Source organism: Nerophis lumbriciformis, linkage group LG01, assembly GCF_033978685.3.
Source record: "Nerophis lumbriciformis linkage group LG01, RoL_Nlum_v2.1, whole genome shotgun sequence".
NCBI lineage: Eukaryota > Metazoa > Chordata > Actinopteri > Syngnathiformes > Syngnathidae > Nerophis > Nerophis lumbriciformis.
The window spans coordinates 3,090,379-3,115,887 of NC_084548.2; the positions used below are offsets into that span (position 1 = coordinate 3,090,379).

The window sequence follows — 25,509 nt, forward strand, 5'->3', positions numbered from 1 at the left end:
CCTCCTTTCTGTCTAATACCGCATGAAAGTGGTGGGTTTTTGGCATCTTATTTGTCCAGCTTCCATATTCGTTTTTATACACTTTACAAGAAATATATTGGCGTCAAACTCCGTAGCTTGCTAGCTTGTTTGCGCTGGCTTTCGGAGACTCTTGTTTTGAAAGCGCAGGCGCGATGGAGCGGCACTTTTATTGTGAAGACAGGAACGTCCTCATGTGCGGTCAGTCTTTAGGCTTTTGACGGGATGTACGGTTGAAATAAAAAAGTATCTTTTTTCCTTCACACTTTTGATTGATTGATTGGAACTTTTATTATTAGATTGCACAGTACAGTACATATTCCGTACAATTGACCACTAAATGGTAACACCCCAATAAGTTTTTCAACTTGTTTAAGTCAGGTCATGTGACCACCTGGCTCTGTTTGATTGGTCCAACGTCACCAGTGACTGCATCTGATTGGTGGAACGAAGTGAAACGTCACCAGTAAGGCAGACACTTTGAAGGTCTGTCTGACAGACCAAAACAAACAAAGCGTGCATTAACAGATCGATAAAAATTAGTAGCAAGTAGTGAGCTGAATGTAGATAAAAGTAGCGGAGTAAAAGTAGCGTTCCTTCTCTATAAATATACTTTAGTAAAAGTAAAAGTATGTTGCATTAAAACTACTCTTAGAAGTACAATTTATCCCAAAAGTTACTCAAGTAGATGTAACGGAGTAAATGTAGCGCGTTACTACCCACCTCTGTCAATAACATCAACAAAACTCACCTTTGTGCATTCATGCGCAACGTTAAAAGTTTGGTGGACAAAATGAGACAGAAAAAGAAGTGGCATAAAACACGTCCTAGAAAGTCGGAGAAAGTTATACATGTAAACAAACTGCGGTGAGTTCAAGGACCGCCAAAATTAGTAGGACAGAACGGCGCTCGTCAAATACTCGAATCAGTGAAGCATGTTTAATACAAACAGTGTGCTTTATAACAATTAGGGAGGTTTGTGTCATGTTTGTCCTCCTACGGAAACCATATTTAAACAAAAAATATATTTTTTTCCCCTCATCTTTTTCCATTTTTCATACATTTTTGAAAAAGCTCCAGAGAGCCACTAGGGCGGCGTCTCTTTAGCGCCGCGGGTTGCCGACACCTGACCTAAACTAATTGTGAATCTTATCTGAGTTTGAGTCAGTTTGAGTCACTATTATGTATATAAATATATATATATATATATATATATATGTATATATATATATATATATATATATATATATATATATATATATATATATATATATATATATGTATGTATATAAGGTATATACAGTATAGTCCAGTGACGTGCGGTGAGGTTGATGGCTGGTGAGGCACTGACTTCATCACAGTCAGATTTACAAACATATGAACCCTAAAGAGTATCTTATTCACCATTTGATTGGCAGCAGTTAACGGGTTATGTTTAAAAGATCATACCAGCATTCTTCCCTGCTTGGCACTTAGCATCAAGGCTTGGAAAAATAAGAGCTCAAGGCATATACTGTATAACAGCGCATAACAGGAACTTAACATCACAAAGAGGAAAGCCCATGAAAATAGGTTACAAAAGTTATTTAATAAGAAGCCAAAAAGTGCAAAAACAATAATGTTTGTGTTGGAGGAGTTGTGAATTAGGTACACCTGCAGTCTGCAGGTGTACCTAATGTTGTGGCCCTGCAGTCATTCACAACTCATCCAACACGAACACTATTGTTTTTGCATTTTTGGCTTCTTTTGAAATAACTTTTTTAAATAGATTCAATCTTGCACGTGGAAAGTTTAAGTGTGGGCTTTAGTTGATACAACAATTCTACGGCGGGGGTGCAGGAGGCGAGCCTCAGCCAGTGCGTCTTTGCAGCAGTTTTATGATCGCTCAGCACAAGAAATACGTTACACACATACAGTTGTTGACAAAATACACTGTACATTATATACCTCAGCTAACTAAACTATGGAAATGTATAATATAATTCATATAGCAATACAATCTCACTGCACAGCAGGCCAGCAGTTAGCCGAGTCCGGAATCCATGTTGAGGCACTGAGTGACGTGCCTCAACTGGCTGCTGATCACTGCACCGTCTCTTCTCAGTATTTGAACGACAAATGTAAAAATTCAGCGATTTTGAATAAAAATAATCTAAAACTGGTGAAGTTAAATGGAAAATAACTTTATAGTATAATCACTGGATACATATAACAATTTAATTATTATTTTTTTTTTTTTTTACTTTTTTTTTCTTTCCATGATGGCAGGTGAGGCCCCGCCTCACCTGCCTCTAGTGACTGCACGTCACTGGTATAGGCGTAATATGATCAAACTTTCTTGTTTTTGTCAAAAGTCTAGCAGCCGCATTTTGTACCAACTGTAATCTTTTAATGCTAGACATAGAGAGACCCGAAAATAATACATTGCAATAATCGAGACAACACTACCGAGTCTCTTTTGTAAGGAATTTCACCTTGCTCAAAAAGGTTCATTATGTCTTCTTATTCATATATTTTTTCAAATGTTCTTGTAATAAGACCATCTTTTCGATATATTAGATGGAATCTTTACCTGACATGTAATCTGCAGTCTTCTTCAGAAGGGTCACCTGACCACACGTCAGGTAAAATTTCCATCTAATATACCCAAAATATGGTTTGATTACAAGAACATTTGAAAAAGTAAAAGGAATTTTACCTGTACACTTAATTTTTAGGTCCACAATATTTCAATAAGTGGCAACAATAACCTCCTTGTTTCTTCTCATTTCCAGAACTGTACAGTATACAACAACTCAGTGATGGTCTGCCTAGCTCCGTCCGTGGCCGAGTCCGAGCTGGGCTTTTCCGAAACCGGGACGGGTCCGGATGAGATCGGGTTTTACATGGACAATGTGAACGCTTTGGTCGTGGTCAACGAGACTTTCAGCTACTACCCCGACCCCGTGTTCGAACCGCTCAGCTCCAACGGGATCCTGGAGCTCAAACCAACATCTCCGCTCATACTCAAGGTCAGAACGTGTCAAGTGTTTTATTTCATTACCTTGTCTGTTTATGGTCAAAATCATTCCTGGTTTAATAGTTGCATCTAAAGTACAGTAATAGTCAGCTTCTTTGGATGTCAGAAGTCCTCATTGTTGTGGTTGTTGTATCTGTAATACAAACCCCGTTTCCATATGAGTTGGGGAATTGTGTTAGATGTAAATATAACCCATATTCAGTTGAATATGCTACAAAGACAACATATTTGATGTTCAAACTGATAAACATTTTTTTGTTGTTGCAAATAATCATTAACTTTAGAATTTGATGCCAGCAACACGTGACAAAGAAGTTGGGAAAGGTGGCAATAAATACTGATAAAGTTGAGGAATGCTCATCAAACACTTATTTGGAACATCCCACAGGTGTGCAGGCAAATTGGGAACGGGTGGGTGCCATGATTGGGTATAGAAGTAGATTCCATGAAATGCTCAGTCATTCACAAACAAGGATAAGGCGAGGGTCACCACTTTGTCAACAAATGCGTGAGCAAATTGTTGAACGGTTTAAGAAAAACCTTTCTCAACCAGCTATTGCAAGGAATTTAGGGATTTCACCATCTACGGTCCGTAATATCATCAAAGGGTTCAGAGAATCTGGAGAAATCACTGCACGTAAGCAGCTGAGCCCGTGACCTTCCATCCCTCAGGCTGTACTGCATCAACAAGCGACATCAGTGTGTAAAGGATATCACCACATGGGCTCAGGAACACTTCAGAAACCCACTGTCGGTAACTACAGTTGGTCGCTACATCTGCAAGTGCAAGTTAAAACTCTCCTATGCAAGGCGAAAACCGTTTATCAACAACACCCAGAAACGCCGTCGGCTTCGCTGGGCCTGAGCTCATCTAAGATGGACTGATACAAAGTGGAAAAGTGTTCTGTGGTCTGACGAGTCCACATTTCAAATTGTTTTTTGGAAACGGTGGATGTTGTGTCCTCCGGACCAAAGAGGAAAAGAACCATCCGGATTGTTCTAGGCGCAAAGTGTAAAAGCCAGCATGTGTGATGGTATGGGGGTGTATTAGTGCCCAAGACATGGGTAACTTACACATCTGTGAAGGCGCCATTAATGCTGAAAGGTACATACAGGTTTTGGAGCAACATATGTTGCTATCTTCAGCTCTCACTGGATCGGTTCGCAGCCGAGTGTGAAGCGACTGGGATGAGAATCAGCACCTCCAAGTCCGAGTCCATGGTTCTCGCCCGGAAAAGGGTGGAGTGCCATCTCCGGGTTGGGGAGGAGATCTTGCCCCAAGTGGAGGAGTTCAAGTACCTCGGAGTCTTGTTCACGAGTGAGGGAAGAGTAGATCGTGAGATCGACAGGCGGATCGGTGCGGCGTCTTCAGTAATGCGGACGCTGTATCGATCCGTTGTGGTGAAGAAGGAGCTGAGCCGGAAGACAAAGCTCTCAATTTACCGGTCGATCTACGTTCCCATCCTCACCTATGGTCATGAGCTTTGGGTTATGACCGAAAGGACAAGATCATGGGTACAAGCGGCTGAAATGAGTTTCCTCCGCCGGGTGGCGGGGCTCTCCCTTAGAGATAGGGTGAGAAGCTCTGCCATCCGGGAGGAGCTCAAAGTAAAGCTGCTGATCCTCCACATCGAGAGGAGCCAGATGAGGTGGTTCGGGCATCTGGTCAGGATGCCACCCGAACGCCTCCCTAGGGAGGTGTTTAGGGCACGTCCGACCGGTAGGAGGCCGCGGGGAAGACCCAGGACACGTTGGGAAGACTATGTCTCCCGGCTGGCCTGGGAACGCCTCGGGGTCCCACAGGAAGAGCTGGACGAAGTGGCTGGGGAGAGGGAAGTCTGGGCTTCCCTGCTTAGGCTGTTGCCCCCGCGACCCGACCTCGGATAAGCGGAAGAAGATGGATGGATGGATGGATGGATGTTGCTATCCAAGCAACGTTACCATGGACGCCCCTGCTTATTTCAGCAAGACAATGCCAAGCCACGTGTTACATCAACGTGGCTTCATAGTAAAATAGTGCAGGTACTAGACTGGCCTGCCTGTAGTCCAGACCTGTCTCCCATTGAAAATGTGTGGCGCATTATGAAGCCTTAAAGACCACAACGGAGACCCCCGGACTGTTGAACAACTTAAGCTGTACATCAAGCAAGAATGGGAAAGAATTCCACTTTCAAAGCTTCAACAATTAGTTTCCTCAGTTCCCAATCGTTTATTGAGTGTTGTTAAAAGGAAAGGTGATGTAACACAGTGGTGAACATGCCCTTTCCCAACTACTTTGGCACGTGTTGCAGCCATGAAATTCTAAGTTAATTATTATTTGCAAAAAACATCAAATATGTTGTCTTTGTAGCATATTCAACTGAATATGGGTTGAAAAGGATTTGCAAATCATTGTGTTCCGTTTATATTTACATCTAACACAATTTCCCAACTCATATGGAAACGGGGTTTGTAGAATAGTGAAGTATTTCTTCCAATTATATGACTCTGACACTTAAATCCACCCACTCATTTTGTAAATAACATCAACACATACAGAATTCATATTATTATTATTTTAGTTAGTCAAAACTATGTGACTGTACAGCTTCTTTGCTTGGGTTTAGGGTCGTAACCTGATCCCGGCAGCCCCGGGTAACAGTCGCCTGAACTACACGGTGCTAATTGGGGAGACACCCTGCATCCTCACCCTGTCTGAGAGCCAGCTACTCTGTGAGTGGCCCAACCTCACAGGACAACATAAAGTCACGGTCAGTCACCGACTTTTTCTCATGTTCTTTCCAACTTTAAAGCAGGATGGAGTAGCATAGGCAAGGTAGGATTGTAGTGTTGTGTACGTTTTTTGCAAAAGTTCCAACCACCAATTCATCGTATCAGACTTAAAAATCTGCTGTGCTTTCTCTTTGGCTTTTTTGTGACGCCACCACAGAAGGGCAACAAGTACAAAATGGAAAATATCGTATTCACCTGGTTTCGGAATATAATCAGTCTTGTACAAAGTACACGAAAATGACTTTGGTAGACATTTGAAAACAGTTAACGCATGTTAACTGCCAGCAAACTTGCTTGACACCAACATGATTTTTGTACTGGGGGCCCCTGTTGTCTGTTTATGTTGTGTGCCCATTGAACTTTTAGTTACGGCCCTGTACAGACACCTGAGGGGACTTCAAAGGACTTTATGTAATTAGATCAGGGGTGCTCACACTTTTTCTGCAGGCGAGCTACTTTTCAATTGATCAAGTCGTGGGGATCTACCTCATTCATATATATAACTTATATTTACTTATTTATGAAATATATGTTTTTGTTAACAAGTTAAAGGTGTTTAATGATAATGCAAGCATGTTTAACACATATAGTTAATATTGTTAATAAATTAAAGGTGTTTAATGATAATACAAGTATGTTTAATACATATAGTTAATATTGTTAATAAGTTAAAGGTGTTTAATGATAATACAAGAATGTTTAATACATATAGTTAATATTGTTAACAACTTAAAGGTGTTTAAAGATAATACAAGCATGTTTAACACATATAGTTAATATTGTTAATAAGTTAAAGGTGTTTAAAGATAATACAAGCATGTTTAACACATATAGTTAATATTGTTAACAACTTAAAGGTGTTTAAAGATAATACAAGCATGTTTAACACATATAGTTAATATTGTTAATAAGTTAAAGGTGTTTAAAGATAATACAAGCATGTTTAACACATATAGTTAATATTGTTAATAAGTTAAAGGTGTTTAAAGATAATACAAGCATGTTTAACACATATAGTTAATATTGTTAACAAGTTAAAGGTGTTTAAAGATAATACAAGCATGTTTAACACATATAGTTAATATTGTTAACAAGTTAAAGGTGTTTAAAGATAATACAAGCATGTGTAACACATATAGTTAATATTGTTAATAAGTTAAAGGTGTTTAATGATAATACAAGTATGTTTAATACATATAGTTAATATTGTTAACAACTTAACGGTGTTTAAAGATAATACAAGCATGTTTAACACATATAGTTAATATTGTTAATAAGTTAAAGGTGTTTAAAGATAATACAAGCATGTTTAACACATAGAGTTAATATTGTTAACAAGTTAAAGGTGTTTAAAGATAATACAAGCATGTTTAACACATATAATTAATATTGTTAATAAGTTAAAGGTGTTTAAAGATAATGCAAGCATGTTTAACACATATAGTTAATATTGTTAACAAGTTAAAGGTGTTTAAAGATAATACAAGCATGTTTAACACATATAGATTCCTTTCTTTCATGAAGACAAGAATATAAGTTGGTGTATTACCTGATTGTGATGACTTGCATTGATTGGAATCAGACAGTAGTGCTGATAACGTCCGCATTTTCGAATGGAGGAGAAAAAAAGTCCTCCATTCCGTCCAATACCACATGAAAGTGGTTGGTTTTTGGCATCTTATTTGTCCAGCTTCCATACTCCTTTGTATACACTTTACAAGAAATACATTGTCGGCAAACTCCGTAGCTTGCTAGCTTGTGCACGCCAGCTTTCTGAGACTCTTATTTTGTTAGCGCAACTGTGCAACTGTGCAACTGTGCAGTCGGTCTTTGGAGTTTTGACGACAGGTACGGCGCCAGAGTCTGTTGAAATAAAGTGTTTCTCGCCTTCCAGTCGTAATTTTAATGAGCTGGCAGCAGCCAGCGTCATCTCAGAAGACCCTCGGGTGCCGTGAATGTCAATCAAGTGACGAAAGTGACGTCATAGTGAAGATTTATGATCGCTCATTTTTAGGACTATTTTTTTTAATGCCTGGCTGGTGATCTACTGACACACCCTCCGAGATCGACCGGTAGATCGCGATCGACGTAATGAGCACCCCTGAATTAGATGAACCTGCCACCGTTACACAATGACAGCAGTTTATGTAGGATTTGTTGAAAAACTCGATGCCGAACAAAGTCTGATTGTGGGCAAAGGCTTCGAGATATCAACTTTTTGTAAAAACCGTGAGCGCCTCAAGGCTTTGAGGAACGTTCCGGTGTTATCAGATTTCCAATAAATGGAAAAATGGCCGAATTAGAGTGAGTAGGAAAATGGGAATTTTTGTGTTTTTTTTCGAGCCGACATCTAACATTGGAGTCAATGAAAGATTTAGCTGACTTTCTTGACTTTGAGGGCCAACAGAAGCCAAATGGAACACATGAGCTCCACACAGTTGAGTCAGGCTCTTAAACTGGAAAGTAACTAAGACTACAATTACACTGCAGGCCAAAGTTGTCCAACTCAGATTTTTCTCAAAATCTGATTGTTTCAAGCTGACTGTTTACACTGCAAGTAAAATGTGAGCTTTATCAGACTCCAGTGTAAACGCACACAAACCCCAATGTGGCCCCAATGTGGCCCCAATGTGGCCTAGAGGTCACTCTCATGTGCAGTTCAATGAAGTGAAAACAAAGGAAGTTGACCGGATTCCGTAAATGAACAAGGAAGTCACTACTACTACAAAATAAAAGTCGGCAAACCTTAAAAATGAGTGTTTGTTTACGTGATAATAAATATAAGTAACATAATGTATCAATATGGGGCCTCACCTGCCATCATGGAAAGAAAACAAATGTAAAAAGAAAAAAAAAAAATTAAATTGTTATATGTATCCAGTGATTATACTATAAAGTTATTTTCCATTTAACTTCACCAGTTTTAGATTATTTTTATTCAAAATCGCTGAATTTTCACATTTGCCGTTCAAATACTGAGAAGAGACGGTGCGGTGATCAGCAGCCAGTTGAGGCACGTCACTCAGTGCCTCAACATGGATTCCGGACTCGGCCAACTGCTGGCCTGCTGTGCAGTGAGACTGTATTGCTATATGAATTATATTATACATTTCCATAGTTTAGTTAGCTGAGGTATATAATGTACAGTGTATTTTGTCAACAACTGTATGTGTGTAACGTATTTCTTGTGCTGAGCGATCATAAAACGGCTGCAAAAGACGCACTGGCTGAGGCTCCAGTAATCCCGCCTCCTGCACCCCCACCATATAATTGTTATATCAACTATAGCCCACACTTAAACTTTCCACGTGCAAGATTGAATCTATTTAAAAAAAAATATTTCATAAGAAGCCAAAAAGTGCAAAAACAATAATGTTGGTGTTGGAGGAGTTGTGAATGACTGCAGGGACACAACAATAGTTTCACCTGCAGACTGCAGGTGTACCTAATTCACAACTCCTCCAACACGAACATTATTGTTTTTGCACTTTTTGGCTTCTTATTAAATAACTTTTGTAACCTATTTTCATGGGCTTTCCTCTTTGTGATGTTAAGTTCCTGTTATGCGCTGTTATACAGTATATGCCTTGAGCTCTTATTTTGAAGGCGCTAAGAGCGGAAGTGATGTCACGTTGCGGAGGTTTTTAAAAGAAGGTAAATAAAGTGGTCCTCGTGTAAACTGGAGCCTCCGTGTTTGTTATTTTGTAGTTTCATACAGTATAGGCGACATTTATAAACCCTCGGTTACACTTTTTTAAATAGATTAAATCTTGCACGTGGAAAGTTTAAGTGAGGGCTTTAGTTGCGGCGCATGGACTTCATTTATAAGTAAAGGTAAGACCATAATAACATTTTTTTTTATTAAATGTGCTTTTTTGTGTGCTAGTTTGTATGTGTAAAGTTAAAGTTAAGTTAAAGTACCAATGATTGTCACACACACACTAGGTGTAATGAAATTTGTCCTCTGCATTTGACCCATCCCCTTGTTCACCCCCTGGGAGGTGAGGGGAGCAGTGGGCAGCAGCGGCGCCGCGCCCGGTAATCATTTTTGGTGATTTAACCCCCAATTCCAAGCCTTAATGCTGAGTGCCAAGCAGCGAAGAATGCTGGTATGAGCTTTTAAACATAACCCGTTAACTGCTGCCAATCAAATGGTGAATAAGATACTCTTTAGGGTTCATATGTTTGTAAATCTGACTGTGATGAAGTCAGTGCCTCACCAGCCATCAACCTCACCGCACGTCACTGCTGCCTCCACACTACAACCATCCGTTTCAATACATTCGTAATCTGTTGAATCGCTTAAGCCGCATGAAATCCGAGTCTGAATCCGAGCTAATGTCGCTATAGCTTGCTGTTCTATGCGCCATGTTTGTTTGTGTTGGCATCACTATGTGACGTCACAGGAAAATGGACGGGTGTATATACGATGGTTAAAATCAGGCACTTTGAAGCTTTTTTTAGGGATATTGCGTGATGGGTAAAATTTTGAAAAAAACTTCGAAAAATAAAATAAGCCACGGGGAACTGATTTTTAATGGTTTTAACCCTTCTGAAATTGTGATAATGTTCCCCTTTAAAGCATTTATCGGCCGATTATATCGGACATCTCTAATTTAAGCCATGCCGAGGTTCAACAGGTCCATGAGCAGAGGTGGGTAGTAACGCGCTACATTTACTCCGTTACATCTACTTTAGTAACTTTTGGGATAAATTGTACTTCTAAGAGTAGTTTTAATGCAACATACTTTTACTTTTACTTGAGTATATTTATAGAGAAGAAACGCTACTTTTACTCCGCTACTTTTACTCCGCTACTTTTACTCCGCTACTTTTATCTACATTCAGCTCGCTACTCGCTACTAATTTTTATCGATCTGTTAATGCACGCTTTGTTTGTTTTGGTCTGTCAGACAGACCTTCAAAGTGCCTGCGTTTCAACAAATACAGTCACTGGTGACGTTCACTCCGTTCCACCAATCAGATGCAGTCACTGGTGACGTTGGACCAATCAAACAGAGCCAGGGGTCACATGATCTGACAAGTTGAAGAATTTATTGGGGTGTTACCATTTAGTGGTCAATTGTACGGAATATGTACTGTACTGTGCAATCTACTAATACAAGTTCCAATCAATCAATCAAAAGTGTGAAGGAAAAAAAGACCCTTTTTTATTTCAACCGTACATCCCGTCAAAAGCCTAAAGACTGACTGCACAGTTCCTGTCTTCACAATAAAAGTGCCGCTCCATCGCGCCTTCGCTTTCAAAATAAGAGTCCCCGAAAGCCATCGCAAACAAGCTAGCAAGCTACGGAGTTTGCCGCCAATGTATTTCTTGTAAAGTGTATAAAAACGAATATGGAAGCTGGACAAATAAGATGCCAAAAACCAACCACTTTCATGTGGTATTAGACAGAAAGGAGGAACTTTTTTTTCTCCTCTATTTGAAAACGTGGACGTTATCATCACTACTGTCTGATTACAATCAATGCAAGTCATCAGAATCAGGTAATACACCAACTTATATTCTTGTCTTCATGAAAGAAAGGAATCTATATGTGTTAAACATGCATGTATATTCATTAAAACACCTTTAACATGTAAACAAAAACGGCAAAATAAATAAATATAAATTATATACTGTATGTATATATATGTATATATATATATATATATATATATATGTGTGTGTGTATATATATGTGTATATATATATATATATATATATATATATATATATATATATATATATATATATATATATATATAAATATATATATGTGTGTGTGTGTGTTTATATATATATATATTTATATATATGTTTGTGTGTATATATGTATATATATGATATGTGTGTGTATTAGAGATGCGCGGTTTGCGGACACAACCGCGGAGTCCGCGGATTATCCGCGGATCGGGCGGATGAAATTTAAAAAAATAAGATTTTATCCGCTCGCGGGTCGGGTCGGGCGGATTAATTAGATTTATTTATTTATTTTTTTTGCGGGTGTCAGTTAAACCAATTGGGAAATATATATACATAGTTAAATGTTGTTACCCACATACAAAAAACGAGCAGGCACCTGCAGCATATGCCACAACAGAAGAAAAAAAAAAAAAGAGATGGACACTTTTACGGAGCGGAGAAGGGACGCCTCGCCGGGGTCCGGGACCGAGGCCCCTTCCCCCGAGAGGGCCCCACCGGGAGCCGTAGCTGAGGCGATCCGCGAGAAGGGCCCGACGCACGTCCAGGGTCACTACCGCGCCCACCGCACCGACACCCCGCCTCGTCCGCTTTCGCCGCGGCCGGCGTCACGCGCAGCAGGTAAGCAGCTTACCTGCCCGCCACCCCCGTGGCCGGGGGCTCGTAACATGGGTCACTCCGCGCGCTCCGCCCGCGCAGCTTACCTGCTTGCCACCCCTGTTGCCGGGGGCGCGTAACAGGGGTCACTCTGTGCGCAGTGCGCTCACGAAAGGGGTGGGGCTCACCCTGGTTGATATAGAGAGCAGGACGGTGGCCATGGAAGTCGGAACCCGCTAAGGAGTGTGTAACAACCCACCTGCCGAATCAACTAGCCCTGAAAATGGATGGCGCTGGAGCGTGGGCCCATACCTGGTCGTCGCCGGCAGCGAGACGCGCTTGGAGGTGCGCTCAGCGCGGCTCCCATATGATTGCGCACTGGTGTGCGTCTGGGTCGTGACAGCGTGGCACGCGCAAGTCTGTGCTGCGTTGGATCAGTCTCCTTTCTTTAACAGGCAAAAGCTTTATAACCTCACCATACCTGCCAACTTTTAAATCAGAAAAACCTAGTAGCCAGGGTCCAAGGGCCGCAGGCCCCGGTAGGTCCAGGACAAAGTCCTGGTGGAGGGTTCAGGGCTTCGCCCCCCGACGCAAAATGATTATTAGCATTCAGACAGGTTAAAATGTTGCTAAAACCATCACTTTTCTATCAGTCACAGTGACTTTTCAAAACAAAAATATTACAGCAAAAATCATATGGGTTGATTGACATGTTTATTCTGTAAGCTAACTTCAATAGTTTGAAATTATTTTGACAGTTAATGCCAGTTATCCTGTCAACCTTTCACAAGACTTCAATTTGTTAATTGAAAGTATAAATAGTATAAACACTTTTAACAGTATGTCGTGCTGTGAAATACAGCCGACAGGATGGCGCACCAAACACGAAGCAAGGCCAAAGTGCTTGCATGGTGCAGGAGAACAAAGGACTTCTTTCATTTAAGGTTTGTGATAAACCATCAAACTCATTCGTTAAAAGGACTCTATAGTAATATAAAGCGAATTTTTCTGGACATTATCATGCAAGAAAAGTTTATTTTTGGGATCGCGATCACCGCGTAATGATTTTTAAAGGTTGCATTACATTATTAACTGTCCCATGTGATCAGCCAGTGCGATTGGAAGTCCATGCTCAATTATTGCCTCCGTAAATAAAACTTCGGCATTTATCACATCCAAAGAATCTGTTTGGGCGACAAAAAACGTTGAAAGTTTTCCACTTGTATCGCTAGCAACGGCATTAGACTTGTGTTTTTTTGTCCCAACGTGGTCTTTTACATCGCTAATTCCTCCGTGTCCGATCGAAAAATCTTGTCTGCACAAGGTGCAATTCGCGTAGTTTTCACCCTTTTTTTTTTTTTTTTATTAATATTAGATATATAACAACGGGCGGATGGCGGGCGGGTGCAGTTCTGATCAAACGTTACATCGGGTGGATGGCGGATGGTTGACGACTTTCTGACGCGGTTGCGGATGAAATAAATTGCCTATCCGCGCATCTCTAGTGTGTATGTTACTCATCAGTTACTCAGTACTTGAGTAGTTTTTTCACAACATACTTTTTACTTTTACTCAAGTAAATATTTGGGTGACTTCTCCTTACTTTTACTTGAGTAATAAATCTCTAAAGTAACAGTACTCTTACTTGAGTACAATTTCTGTCTACTCTACCCACCTCTGTCCATGAGAATGTTTTAGGTAGGGTTTGTGAAAAAGTTAAAGTACTTGTCACACACACACACTAGGTGTGGTGAAATTTGTCCTCTGCATTTGACCCATCCCCCTTTATCACCCCCTGGGAGGTGAGGGGAGCAGTGAGCAACACTTTGGTGATTTAACCCCACAATTTCAACCCTTGATGCTGAGTGCCAAGCAGGGAGGTAATTGTGTTATTTCTCTTGAAAAACCCCGCGTGTGCTCCTCTGTGTCTTCCATTTCTTCATCACCTGCTCAACTCAGCCATGTCTAAACTGACCTTACTCGTGTTTATGCATTTAGGGAATATTCCCATCTGACAGTCGCGGCACATAATGTCACTCTCACCTTGCTGTTGAATTTACGGGAATAAACCCTGGTGGCTTTTTTTTTTCCTTAACTCTCCCAACAATTTCCTCTCGACAGATCCAGGTTACGCTCCACTGAGTGTGCACACCCAGGCGGCTGTTAAATATGTGACGCTTCATTAGCATGCTTAACTACTCTGACTTCATGCTCGCCTGTTGCTGAAAACCAAGCGGCGGTTGCCGTCTTCCCTCGGGGAAGGAACAACACGTGACTTTTCACCTCATCTAGAAGGAAGAAAAGTGTTAAGTTTCACCCGCGTGCGTGACATGCTCCATGGAAATAACTCTCTCAGACGTTTCCAGGTAAAAAAAAATTTTAAGAAAAAATCTGTTGTTGTTTTTCTATCCAGTGAAGTCGCCTCGCATCATGAGCCGTGCATCCATCAGCGCTAGTTTGCTGCAGGTGCTGCTAGTTGTCAAGTCCCTTGGTGCGTGTCTCTGTTTTGACAATATTTTTACCAGTTTTAGTCAGTGGTAAAAAACAAGTCCAGGCACCACAAATAGCCCTTTTGAAAAGTCTGATATTTGCTGAACCACAATATGTTCCATCCATCCGCCCGCACCCGCCCGTTGTTATATATCTAATATAGACGATGCAAGGCATTAGTGAGGTTATAAAGCTTTTGCCTGTTAAAGAAAGGAGACTGATCCAATGCAGCACAGACATTCGCGTGCCACGCTGTCACGGCCCAGACGCACACCAGTGCGCAATCATATGGGAGCCGCGCTGAGCGCACCTCCAAGCGCGTCTCGCTGCCGGCGACGGCCGGGTATGGGCCCGACGCTCCAGCGCCATCCATTTCAGGGCTAGTTGATTCGGCAGGTGGGTTGTTACACACTCCTTAGCGGGTTCCGACTTCCATGGTCACCGTCCTGCTGTCTATATCAACCAGGGTGAGCCCCACCCCTTTCGTGAGCGCACTGCGCGCGGAGTGACCCCTGTTACGCGCCCCCGGCAACAGGGGTAGCGGGCAGGTAAGCTGCGCGGGCGAAGCGCGCGGAGTGACCCCTGTTACGAGCCCCCGGCCACGGGGGTGGCGGGCAGGTAAGCTGCTTACCTGCTGCGCGTGACGCCGGCCGCGGCGAAGGCGGACGAGGCGGGGTGTCGGTGCGGTGGGCGCGGTGGTGACCCTGGACGTGCGTCGGGCCCTTCTCGCGGATCGCCTCAACTACGGCTCCCGGTGGGGCCCTCTCGGGGGAAGGGGCCTCGGTCCCGGACCCCAGCGAGGCGTCCCTTCTCCGCTCCGTAAAAGTGTCCATCTCTTCTTTTTTTTTTCTTCTGTTGTGGCATATGCTGCAGGTGCCTGCTCGTTTTTCGTATGTGGGTAACAACATTTAACTATGTATATATATTTCCGAATTGGTTTAACTGCCACCCGCCTGAATCTATTTAAAATCTTTTTTTTTTTTATTTCAACCGCTCGACCCGACCCGCGGATAAAATCAAATTTTTTTTTATTTCATCCGCTCGATCCGTGGATAATCCGCGGACTCCGCGGACTCCGCTGTTGTGCCCGCAAACCGCGCATCTCTAATATATATATATATATATATATATATATAAATAAAATAAATACTTGAATTTCAGTGTTCATTTATTTACACATATACACACACACAACACTCATCTACTCATTGTTGAGTTAAGGGTTGAATTGTCCATCCTTGTTCTATTCTCTGTCACTATTTCAGAACACACACATTATACAAATATACATTATAAAATCAATAAGAAAACGGGAGCTCTAATTTGGGAGTCTGAATTAGGATCGGAAGTTCCTATATAAACATTGCGCACTCACGTCGCCTTTTTGTATTGATTACTGCAGCTGTGCACTGGATTCATTCACAAATACAAACTACAACTCACAAACACTTTAGAGTTAGGCTCCACCATCAGATTGTGTACTTAAACTTATAAAGGTCACATGGATATTATTCATTGAGTTGATTCACCAAAACTAACCTGTTATAGAGGAGGAAAAAAGCACACAGGACGTTTCAATTGTTCACAGACTGGTCGCGCTCATCAGAATGACAAGACACTTCCGGTCTGCAGGTGATAGCATTCAATTGGGAAGAAACGCCCTACTGCCCCCTACTGACCAATGTGAATACTGATAAATGTGTAATGACAGCTCCAAAAAGGAATTCAAACCACAAAATAAAATAAATAAATCAACACAAAAATGTGACACATTATGGGTGGGTCACATATGCATGTACAGTAGATGGCAGTATTGTCCTGTTTAAAAGTGTCACAACATTGCTGTTTACGGCAGACAAACTGCTTTACGGTAGACGAAAACTTGACTGCTGTTGTTGTGTGTTGTTACCGCACTGGGAGGACGTTAATGAAACTGCCTAACAATAAATCCACATAAGAAACCAAGAACTCACCCTCGATCATTAGCTGTTTATATTGTGGGAAAGCGGACGTGTGAACAGGCTGTCAACACGTCACTCAGGTCCGCATGGAGCTGGAGGGGGCGTGGCCTCCAGCTCCGCCTGAATTTCGGGAGATTTTCGGGAGAAAATTTGTCCCGGGAGGTTTTCGGGAGAGGCGCTGAATTTCGGGAGTCTCCCGGAAAATCCGGGAGGGTTGGCAAGTATGATTTACATTGTAGATTGTCACATCAAAACTATGAATGAACACATGTGGAGTTATGTACTTAACAAAAAAAAAAGGTGAAATAACTGAAAACACGTTTTATATTCCAGTTTCTTCAAAATAGCCACACTTTGCTCTGATTACTGCTTTTGCACACTCTTGGCATTCTCTCCATGAGCTTCCAGCACACCTGTGAAGTCAGGTGACTACCTCTTGAAGCTCATGGAGAGAATGCCAAGAGGTGTGCGAAAAAGTAATCAGAGCAAAGTGTGGCTATTTTGAAGAAACTAGGATATTATATGTTGCGAGTTGTTGTGATTACATGTATCATGTTTATGTGTGCTATGCTATGTGAGGTTTTTTCCTTGGACTCAGTCTGGACCCCTCCCGAGGGTCCAGCCTTAGACTGATACTTTTTTTACTCCTCCCCCTTTCCAAATGTCACCTTTTTCCCACCTTTTTTAAAGAGCGCCGTAAGTGGCTGACCCGTAGGCGGTCCCGTCTTGTCCCCCTTGTAACGTATGGGACTGTGCCAAAAATGTAAATTCAGTTCTTATGTGTCTCGTACATGTTAAAGAATGGACAATAATAAAGTATCTTGACTCTTGATAAAACATGTTTTTAATTATTTCACCTTTTTTTGTTAAGTACATAACTCCTCATGTGTTCATTCATAGTTTTGATGTGACAATGTAAATAGTCATGCAAATAAAGGAGAGGGTGTGTCCAAAAACTTTTGGCCTGTACCGTTTTTCAATACTTTTCAAAATAAAGGGCACCACAAAAAATCTCATTATTGGCTTTGTTTTAACATAAAATCATACGTTTCTTATTGCAATCAAAGAACAAGTTTGCCATTAAATAAGGTAGGTAAGTAAGCAAACTCCTAATTTGGCTGTTTAAAGGGGAACATTATCACAATTTCAGAAGGGTTAAAACCATTAAAAATCAATTCCCAGTGGCTTATTTTATTTTTCAAAGTTTTTTTCAAAATTTTATCCATCACGCAATATCCCTAAAAAAAGCTTCAAAGTGCCTGATTTTAACCACCCGTCCATTTTCCTGTGACATCACATAGTGAAGCCAACACAAACAAACATGGCGGAAAGAACAGCAAGCTATAGCGACATTAGCTCGGATTCAGACTCGGATTTCAGCGGCTTAAGCGATTCAACAGATTACGCATGTATTGAAACGGATGGTTGTAGTGTGGAGGCAGGTAGCGAAAACGAAATTGAAGAAGAAACTGAAGCTATTGAGCCATATCGGTTTGAACCGTACGCAAGCGAAACCGACGAAAACGACACGACAGCCAGCGACACGGGAGAAAGCGAGGACGAATTCGGCGATCGCCTTCCAACCAACGATTGGTATGTGTTTGTTTGGCATTAAAGGAAACTAACAACTATGAACTAGGTTTACAGCATATGAAATACATTTGGCAACAACATGCACTTTGAGAGTGCAGACAGCCCAATTTTCATCAATTCATATATTCTGTAGACATACCCTCATCCGCGCTCTTTTCCTGAAAGCTGATCTGTCCAGTTTTGGAGTTGATGTCAGCAGGCCAGGGAAGCTAGGGTCGATAGGGGGTTTAGCTCGCTCGTCTGCGGGAACAAACTGCCGCCTTCGCTTGCCGTGCTACCGAGGTCCTTTGTCCCTGAATTGCTCACACACTCCGGCAGATTCAATGGGGGTCTGGCGGCAGATTTATTCGACTTTATCGTTGGAAATGCATCCGCTTTGAGTGTCGCAGGATATCCACACATTCTCGCCATCTCTGTCGTAGCATAGCTTTCGTCGGTAAAGTGTGCGGAACAAACGTCCAATTTCTTGCCACTTTTGCATCTTCGGGCCACTGGTGCAACTTGAATCCGTCCCTGTTCGTGTTGTTACACCCTCCGACAACACACCGACTAATGTTGTGTCGTTCGCGAACGATTCGTTCGAACGAACGAATCTTTTGAGTGAACGTACTGAACCGAATCACTTCATGAACTGATTCGTTCCTTTCTCAGTTCAGTTGAGCTCCGCCGCGACCATGCCGGTATGAGTGGAACTGGCGCATTCTGTCACTCACTGAACCCTCGACGTCGGCGAACGACGCAGCCATCATGGGGGCGGGGGGAGGGACTGAGCGAACGATTCGTTCACCGCGGATTAACGACATGAATCACTCAGTGAACGACAACGCTCTCGCTCTCTGCTCTGCTTGCCCCAATGCCGCGAGTGATTCTCCTCCCGTCGCAGGGATACAGGTAAAAGCCAGTAAATTAGAATATTTTGAAAAACTTGATTTATTTCAGTAGTTGCATTCAAAAGGTGTAACTTGTACATTATATTTATTCATTGCACACAGACTGATGCATTCAAATGTTTATTTCATTTAATTTTGATGATTTGAAGTGGCAACAAATGAAAATCCAAAATTCCGTGTGTCACAAAATTAGAATATTACTTAAGGCTAATACAAAAAAGGGATTTTTAGAAATGTTGGCCAACTGAAAAGTATGAAAATGAAAAATATGAGCATGTACAATACTCAATACTTGGTTGGAGCTCCTTTTGCCTCAATTACTGCGTTAATGCGGCGTGGCATGGAGTCGATGAGTTTCTGGCACTGCTCAGGTGTTATGAGAGCCCAGGTTGCTCTGATAGTGGCCTTCAACTCTTCTGCGTTTTTAGGTCTGGCATTCTGCATCTTCCTTTTCACAATACCCCACAGATTTTCTATGGGGCTAAGGTCAGGGGAGTTGGCGGGCCAATTTAGAACAGAAATACCATGGTCTGTAAACCAGGCACGGGTAGATTTTGCGCTGTGTGCAGGCGCCAAGTCCTGTTGGAACTTGAAATCTCCATCTCCATAGAGCAGGTCAGCAGCAGGAAGCATGAAGTGCTCTAAAACTTGCTGGTAGACGGCTGCGTTGACCCTGGATCTCAGGAAACAGAGTGGACCGACACCAGCAGATGACATGGCACCCGGGTTTGGGTTGGTTTGGTTTGCATTTCCTTTGGAAATCGATGTCCCAGAGTCTGGAGGAAGACAGGAGAGGCACAGGATCCACGTTGCCTGAAGTCTAGTGTAAAGTTTCCACCATCAGTGATGGTTTGGGGTGCCATGTCATCTGCTGGTGTCGGTCCACTCTGTTTCCTGAGATCCAGGAAGACCACTTGCTTGCTTGCCTTAGATTTCATAGAATATATTTTCTGGTCCTATTTCTATCCTTGACGATAGTTTGAGTGGTTTGGACATGTTAATTTCTCCACTTTCTGAGCATTTTGCGATGTCTAATTTCAGATCAGTTTCTACTTTTTTTCTTTTACTTTTGACAAATTGCCTTCAGAAGAGTGTGCCTCACACTTGGGAACACAATGAAGGGAAAACAATTTGGTAAAAATAAGAAACGTGACATAGTTCTTTCAGTGCAGCGACGTTCTGCATCCCTTTTCTACTCTTCCACCAGCCGCATGTAATTACTTCCTCCATCCAGTCTCTTCCATTTATCCGGCTACGGGTCGCAGTCTTAATCTCGTCCAGTCCCTCTGGGGGCACACCAAGGCGTTCCCAGGCCAGCTGAGAGACGTAATCCGTCCAGCGTGCCCTAGGTCTACCGCCTTCCCTCACCAGGGAGGTGTCCAGGAGTCTTTTGTACTTGATGCCAGGGCCGACTCAATTATGTTGATGCAAAGGAGCAGCAAATCTCTTTTTGAGCTTCTCCCAAATGACCCAGCTCCTCACCCAGTCTTTCATGGAGACTGCAGCCACTCTGCAGACAAAACTCATTTTCGGCGCTTGCTCGATCTTGCTCTTTCCGTCGCTACCTAAGGCTTGTGACCATAGGGTAGGTACAGAGATCGGCCCGTAAATTGAGAGCTTTGCCTTCTTTTCACCACAATGGTCCACCCACTCGCCTGTCCATCTCTGAAGAGAAACAAAGGGTAGCACACCTGAAGAATGAATGCTGACTTCAGAAATAAATACAAAACCTAAAAGATAAACTTGTAAGCCTCTCACTCAGCACATACCACAACACAGTGTTTTTCTACCACAGTCTGGTGTGCCGTTAGAGATTATCTAATTTCACCTATTTGGGTTAAAAAGATTTTTTGCAGCATCGCGTGGACATCGGGGGCGGTACCACTGGATTGGCAGACTGGAGTGGTGGTTCCTCTCTTTAAGAGGGGGAACCGGAGGGTGTGTTCTAACTATCGTGGGATCACACTCCTCAGCCTTCCCGGTAAGGTCTATTCAGACGTACTGGAGAGGAGGCTACGCCGGATAGTCGAACCTCGGATTCAGGAGGAACAGTGTGGTTTTCGTCCTGGTCTTGGAACTGTGGACCAGCTCTATACTCTCGGCAGGGTCCTTGAGGGTGCATGGGAGTTTGCCCAACCAGTCTACTTGTGTTTTGTGGACTTGGAGAAGGCATTCGACCGTGTCCCTCGGGAAGTCCTGTGGGGAGTGCTCAGAGAGTATGGGGTATCGGACTGTCTGATTGTGGCAGTCCGCTCCCTTTATGATCAGTGCCAGAGCTTGGTCCGCATTGCCGGTAGTAAGTCGGACACGTTTCCAGTGAGGGTTGGACTCCGCCAAGGCTGCCCTTTGTCACCGATTCTGTTCATAACTTTTATGGACATAATTTCTAGACACAGTCAAGGCGTTGAGGGGATCTGGTTTGGTGGCTGCAGGATTAGGTCTCTGCTTTTTGCAGATGATGTGGTCCTGATGGCTTCATCTGGCCAGGATCTTCAGCTCTCACTGGATCGGTTCGCAGCTGAGTGTGAAGCGACTGGGATGAGAATCAGCACCTCCAAGTCCGAGTCCATGGTTCTCGCCCGGAAAAGGGAGGAGTGCCATCTCCGGGTTGGGGAGGAGATCTTGCCCCAAGTGGAGGAGTTCAAGTACCTGGGAGTCTTGTTCACGAGTGAGGGAAGAGTGGATCGTGAGATCGACAGGCGGATCGGTGCGGCGTCTTCAGTAATGCGGACGCTGTATCGATCCGTTGTGGTGAAGAAGGAGCTGAGCCGGAAGGCAAAGCTCTCAATTTACCGGTCGATCTACGTTCCCATCCTCACCTATGGTCATGAGCTTTGGGTTATGACCGAAAGGACAAGATCACGGGTACAAGCGGCCGAAATGAGTTTCCTCCGCCGGGTGGCGGGGCTCTCCCTTAGAGATAGGGTGAGAAGCTCTGCCATCCGGGAGGAGCTCAAAGTAAAGCCGCTGCTCCTCCACATCGAGAGGAGCCAGATGAGGCGGTTCGGGCATCTGGTCAGGATGCCACCCGAACGCCTCCCTCGGGAGGTGTTTAGGGCACGTCCGACCGGTAGGAGGCCGCGGGGAAGACCCAGGACACGTTGGGAAGACTATGTCTCCCGGCTGGCCTGGGAACGCCTCGGGGTCTCACAGGAAGAGCTGGACGAAGTGGCTGGGGAGAGGGAAGTCTGGGCTTCCCTGCTTAGGCTGCTGCCCCCGCGACCCGACCTCGGATAAGCGGAAGAAGATGGATGGATGGATGGAAGATTTTTTGCACACCAGTAATTATAGTCTGCAAATGATGTGTTGTTGTTGAGTGTCAGTGCTGTCTAGAGCTCGGCAGAGTAACCGTGTAATACTCTTCCATATCAGTAGGTGGCAGCAGGTAGCTAATTGCTTTGTAGATGTCGGAAACAGCGGGAGGCAGTGCGCAGGTAAAAAGGTATCTAATGCTTAAACCAAAAATAAACAAAAGGCAAGTGTCGCTAAGAAAAGCCATTGAAGCTTAGGGAAGGCTATGCAGAACGAAACTAAAACTGAACTGGCTACAAAGTAAACAAAAACAGAATGCTGGACGACAGCAAAGACTTACTGTGGAGCAAAGACGGCGTCCACAAAGTACATCCGTACATGACATGACAATCAACAATGTCCCAACAAAGAAGGATAAAAACAACTGAAATATTATTGATTGCTAAAACAAAGTAGATGCGGGGAATAGCGGTCAAGGAAGACATGAAACTGCTAAAGGAAAATACCAAATAAAGAGAAAAAGCCACCAAAATAGGAGTGCAAGACAAGAAGTAAAACACCACACACAGGAAAACAGCAAAAAAGTCCAAATAAGTCAGGGTGTGATGTGAGAGGTGGTGACGGTACACCTACTTTGAGACAAGAGCTATATTGATGCATGCTTGGTTATGCTTTAAAGTCATATCCAACAATTGCGACAACGACTTTTTACTGTCAACTGAGTTTCCTTTTTTAATGATTTCTGCTGGTGGTGTGCCTGCGCATTTTTTTTAATGAAAAAAATGTGCCTTGGCTCAAAAAAGGTTGAAAAACACTGCCATTACAGATATCAGGAAGTCATTTTCATGCAAGTAAACAAAAGCTACGGTGTGAATAATGTCAATGTCACTTTGTGACTTTCGAGTCAGAAAGAGTCAGAAAGGTAACGTTGAGCTGCGCCGGTTCTGAGCTGTCACCAGACAACGATTTGCTGTGACGGCAGCAGACTTTTAAAAGTGGAGAAGGTCAAACCCCAGGCAGAAAGACACAGACGGTTCCCTGGATTGGAATATATTTAGATTGAATGTTCTGTGCCAGCACACCCACTCGCCACCACCCCCTTCCACGCACCCCTTTTCAAACTGATCGCCAATGTCCTTTCACAAGGCGTCCTCGGTGCATCTTTTTTGACATTTTTGGCCCGCTAGCGACAGCTGATATGCCTCCGAAAGCCAATGACGTCGCAGCCATTTAAAATCAGCATAATAGCTCTCGACGGCATCAGCTCCGAGGTGGAACAACTGAACAACTACTTCGAAGCCTTGAACATGCACATATAACTCTGAAATGTGTATTGATGACTATGAAAGTGATGCAAACGTCTTTTGGAGGTAGTCAAACTGGTCCTTCCTCTGTGAACTCAGTCCAACTAAATATCCATCCATCCATCCATCCATCTTCTTCCGCTTATCCGAGGTCGGGTCGCGGGGGAAGCTGCCTAAGCAGGGAAGACCAGACTTCCCTCGCCCCAGCCACTTCGTACCTCGTCCAGCTCCTCCCGGGGGATCCCGAGGCGTTCCCAGGCCAGCCGGGAGACATAGTCTTCCCAACGTGTCCTGGGTCTTCCCCGTGGCCTCCTACCGGTCGGACGTGCCCTAAACACCTCCCGAGGGAGGCGATCGGGTGGCATCCTGACCAGATGCCCGAACCACCTCATCTGGCTCCTCTCGATGTGGAGGAGCAGCGGCTTTACTTTGAGCTCCCCCCGGATGACAGAGCTTCTCACCCTATCTCTAAGGGAGAGCCCTGCCACCCGGCGGAGGAAACTCATTTCGGCCGCTTGTACCCGTGATCTTGTCCTTTCGGTCATAACCCAAAGCTCATGACCATAGGTGAGGATGGGAACGTAGATCGACCGGTAAATTGAGAGCTTTGCCTTCCGGCTCAGCTCCTTCTTCACCACAACGGATCGATACAGCGTCCGCATTACTGAAGATGCCGCACCGATCCGCCTGTCGATCTCACGATCCACTCTTCCCTCACTCGTGAACAAGACTCCGAGGTACTTGAACTCCTCCACTTGGGGCAGGGTCTCCTCCCCAACCCGAAGATGGCATTCCACCCTTTTCCGGGCGAGAACCATGGACTCGGACTTGGAGGTGCTGATTCTCATCCCAGTCGCTTCACACTCGGCTGCGAACCGATCCAGCGAGAGCTGAAGATCCTGGCCAGATGAAGCCATCAGGACCACATCATCTGCAAAAAGCAGAGACCTAATCCTGCAGCCACCAAACCGGATCCCCTCAACGCCTTGACTGCGCCTAGAAATTCTGTCCATAAAAGTTATGAACAGAATCGGTGACAAAGGGCAGCCTTGGCGGAGTCCAACCCTCACTGGAAACGTGTCCGACTTACTGCCGGCAATGCGGACCAAGCTCTGACACTGATCATACAGGGAGCGGACCGCCAAAATCAGACAGTCCGAAACCCCATACTCTCTGAGCACTCCCCACAGGACTTCCCGAGGGACACGGTCGAATGCCTTCTCCAAGTCCACAAAGCACATGAAGACTGGTTGGGCAAACTCCCATGCACCCTCAAGGACCCTGCCGAGAGTATAGAGCTGGTCCACAGTTCCACGACCAGGACGAAAACCACACTGTTCCTACTGAATCCGAGGTTCGACTATCCGGCGTAGCCTCCTCTCCAGTACACCTGAATAGACCTTACCGGGAAGGCTGAGGAGTGTGATCCCACGATAGTTAGAACACACCCTCCGGTTCCCCTTCTTAAAGAGAGGAACTACCACCCCGGTCTGCCAATCCAGAGGTACCGCCCCCGATGTCCACGCGATGCTGCAGAGTCTTGTCAACCAAGACAGCCCCACAGCATCCAGAGCCTTAAGGAACTCCGGGCGGATCTCATCCACCCCCGGGGCCTTGCCACCGAGGAGCTTTTTAACTACCTCAGCAACCTCAGCCCCAGAAATAGATGAGCCCACCACAGATTCCCCAGGCACTGCTTCCTCATAGGAAGACGTGTTGGTGGGATTGAGGAGGTCTTCGAAGTATTCCCTCCATCGATCCACAACATCCGCAGTCGAGGTCAGCAGAACACCATCCTCACCATACACGGTGTTGATAGTACTTTATTTTATTTTATTTTATTTAGCCTTTATTTAACCAGGTAAAAATCCCATTGAGATCAAAGATCTCTTTTCCAAGGGAGACCTGG

At 43.8% G+C, this 25,509-nt stretch overlaps 1 protein-coding gene across 2 annotated transcripts in view; it reads left to right on the plus strand.

Moving 5' to 3' along the window:
- Positions 1–25,509, plus strand: part of LOC133615286 (plexin-A1-like) — an 811,576-nt gene that overhangs the window by 660,481 nt on the left and 125,586 nt on the right. For both annotated transcript variants that reach the window (XM_061973784.2, XM_061973792.2), the window contains exons 18-19: positions 2,793–3,029; positions 5,644–5,787. In XM_061973784.2, coding sequence (XP_061829768.2) covers positions 2,793–3,029; positions 5,644–5,787 — 381 coding nt within the window. The remainder of the gene's footprint in view (positions 1–2,792; positions 3,030–5,643; positions 5,788–25,509) is intronic.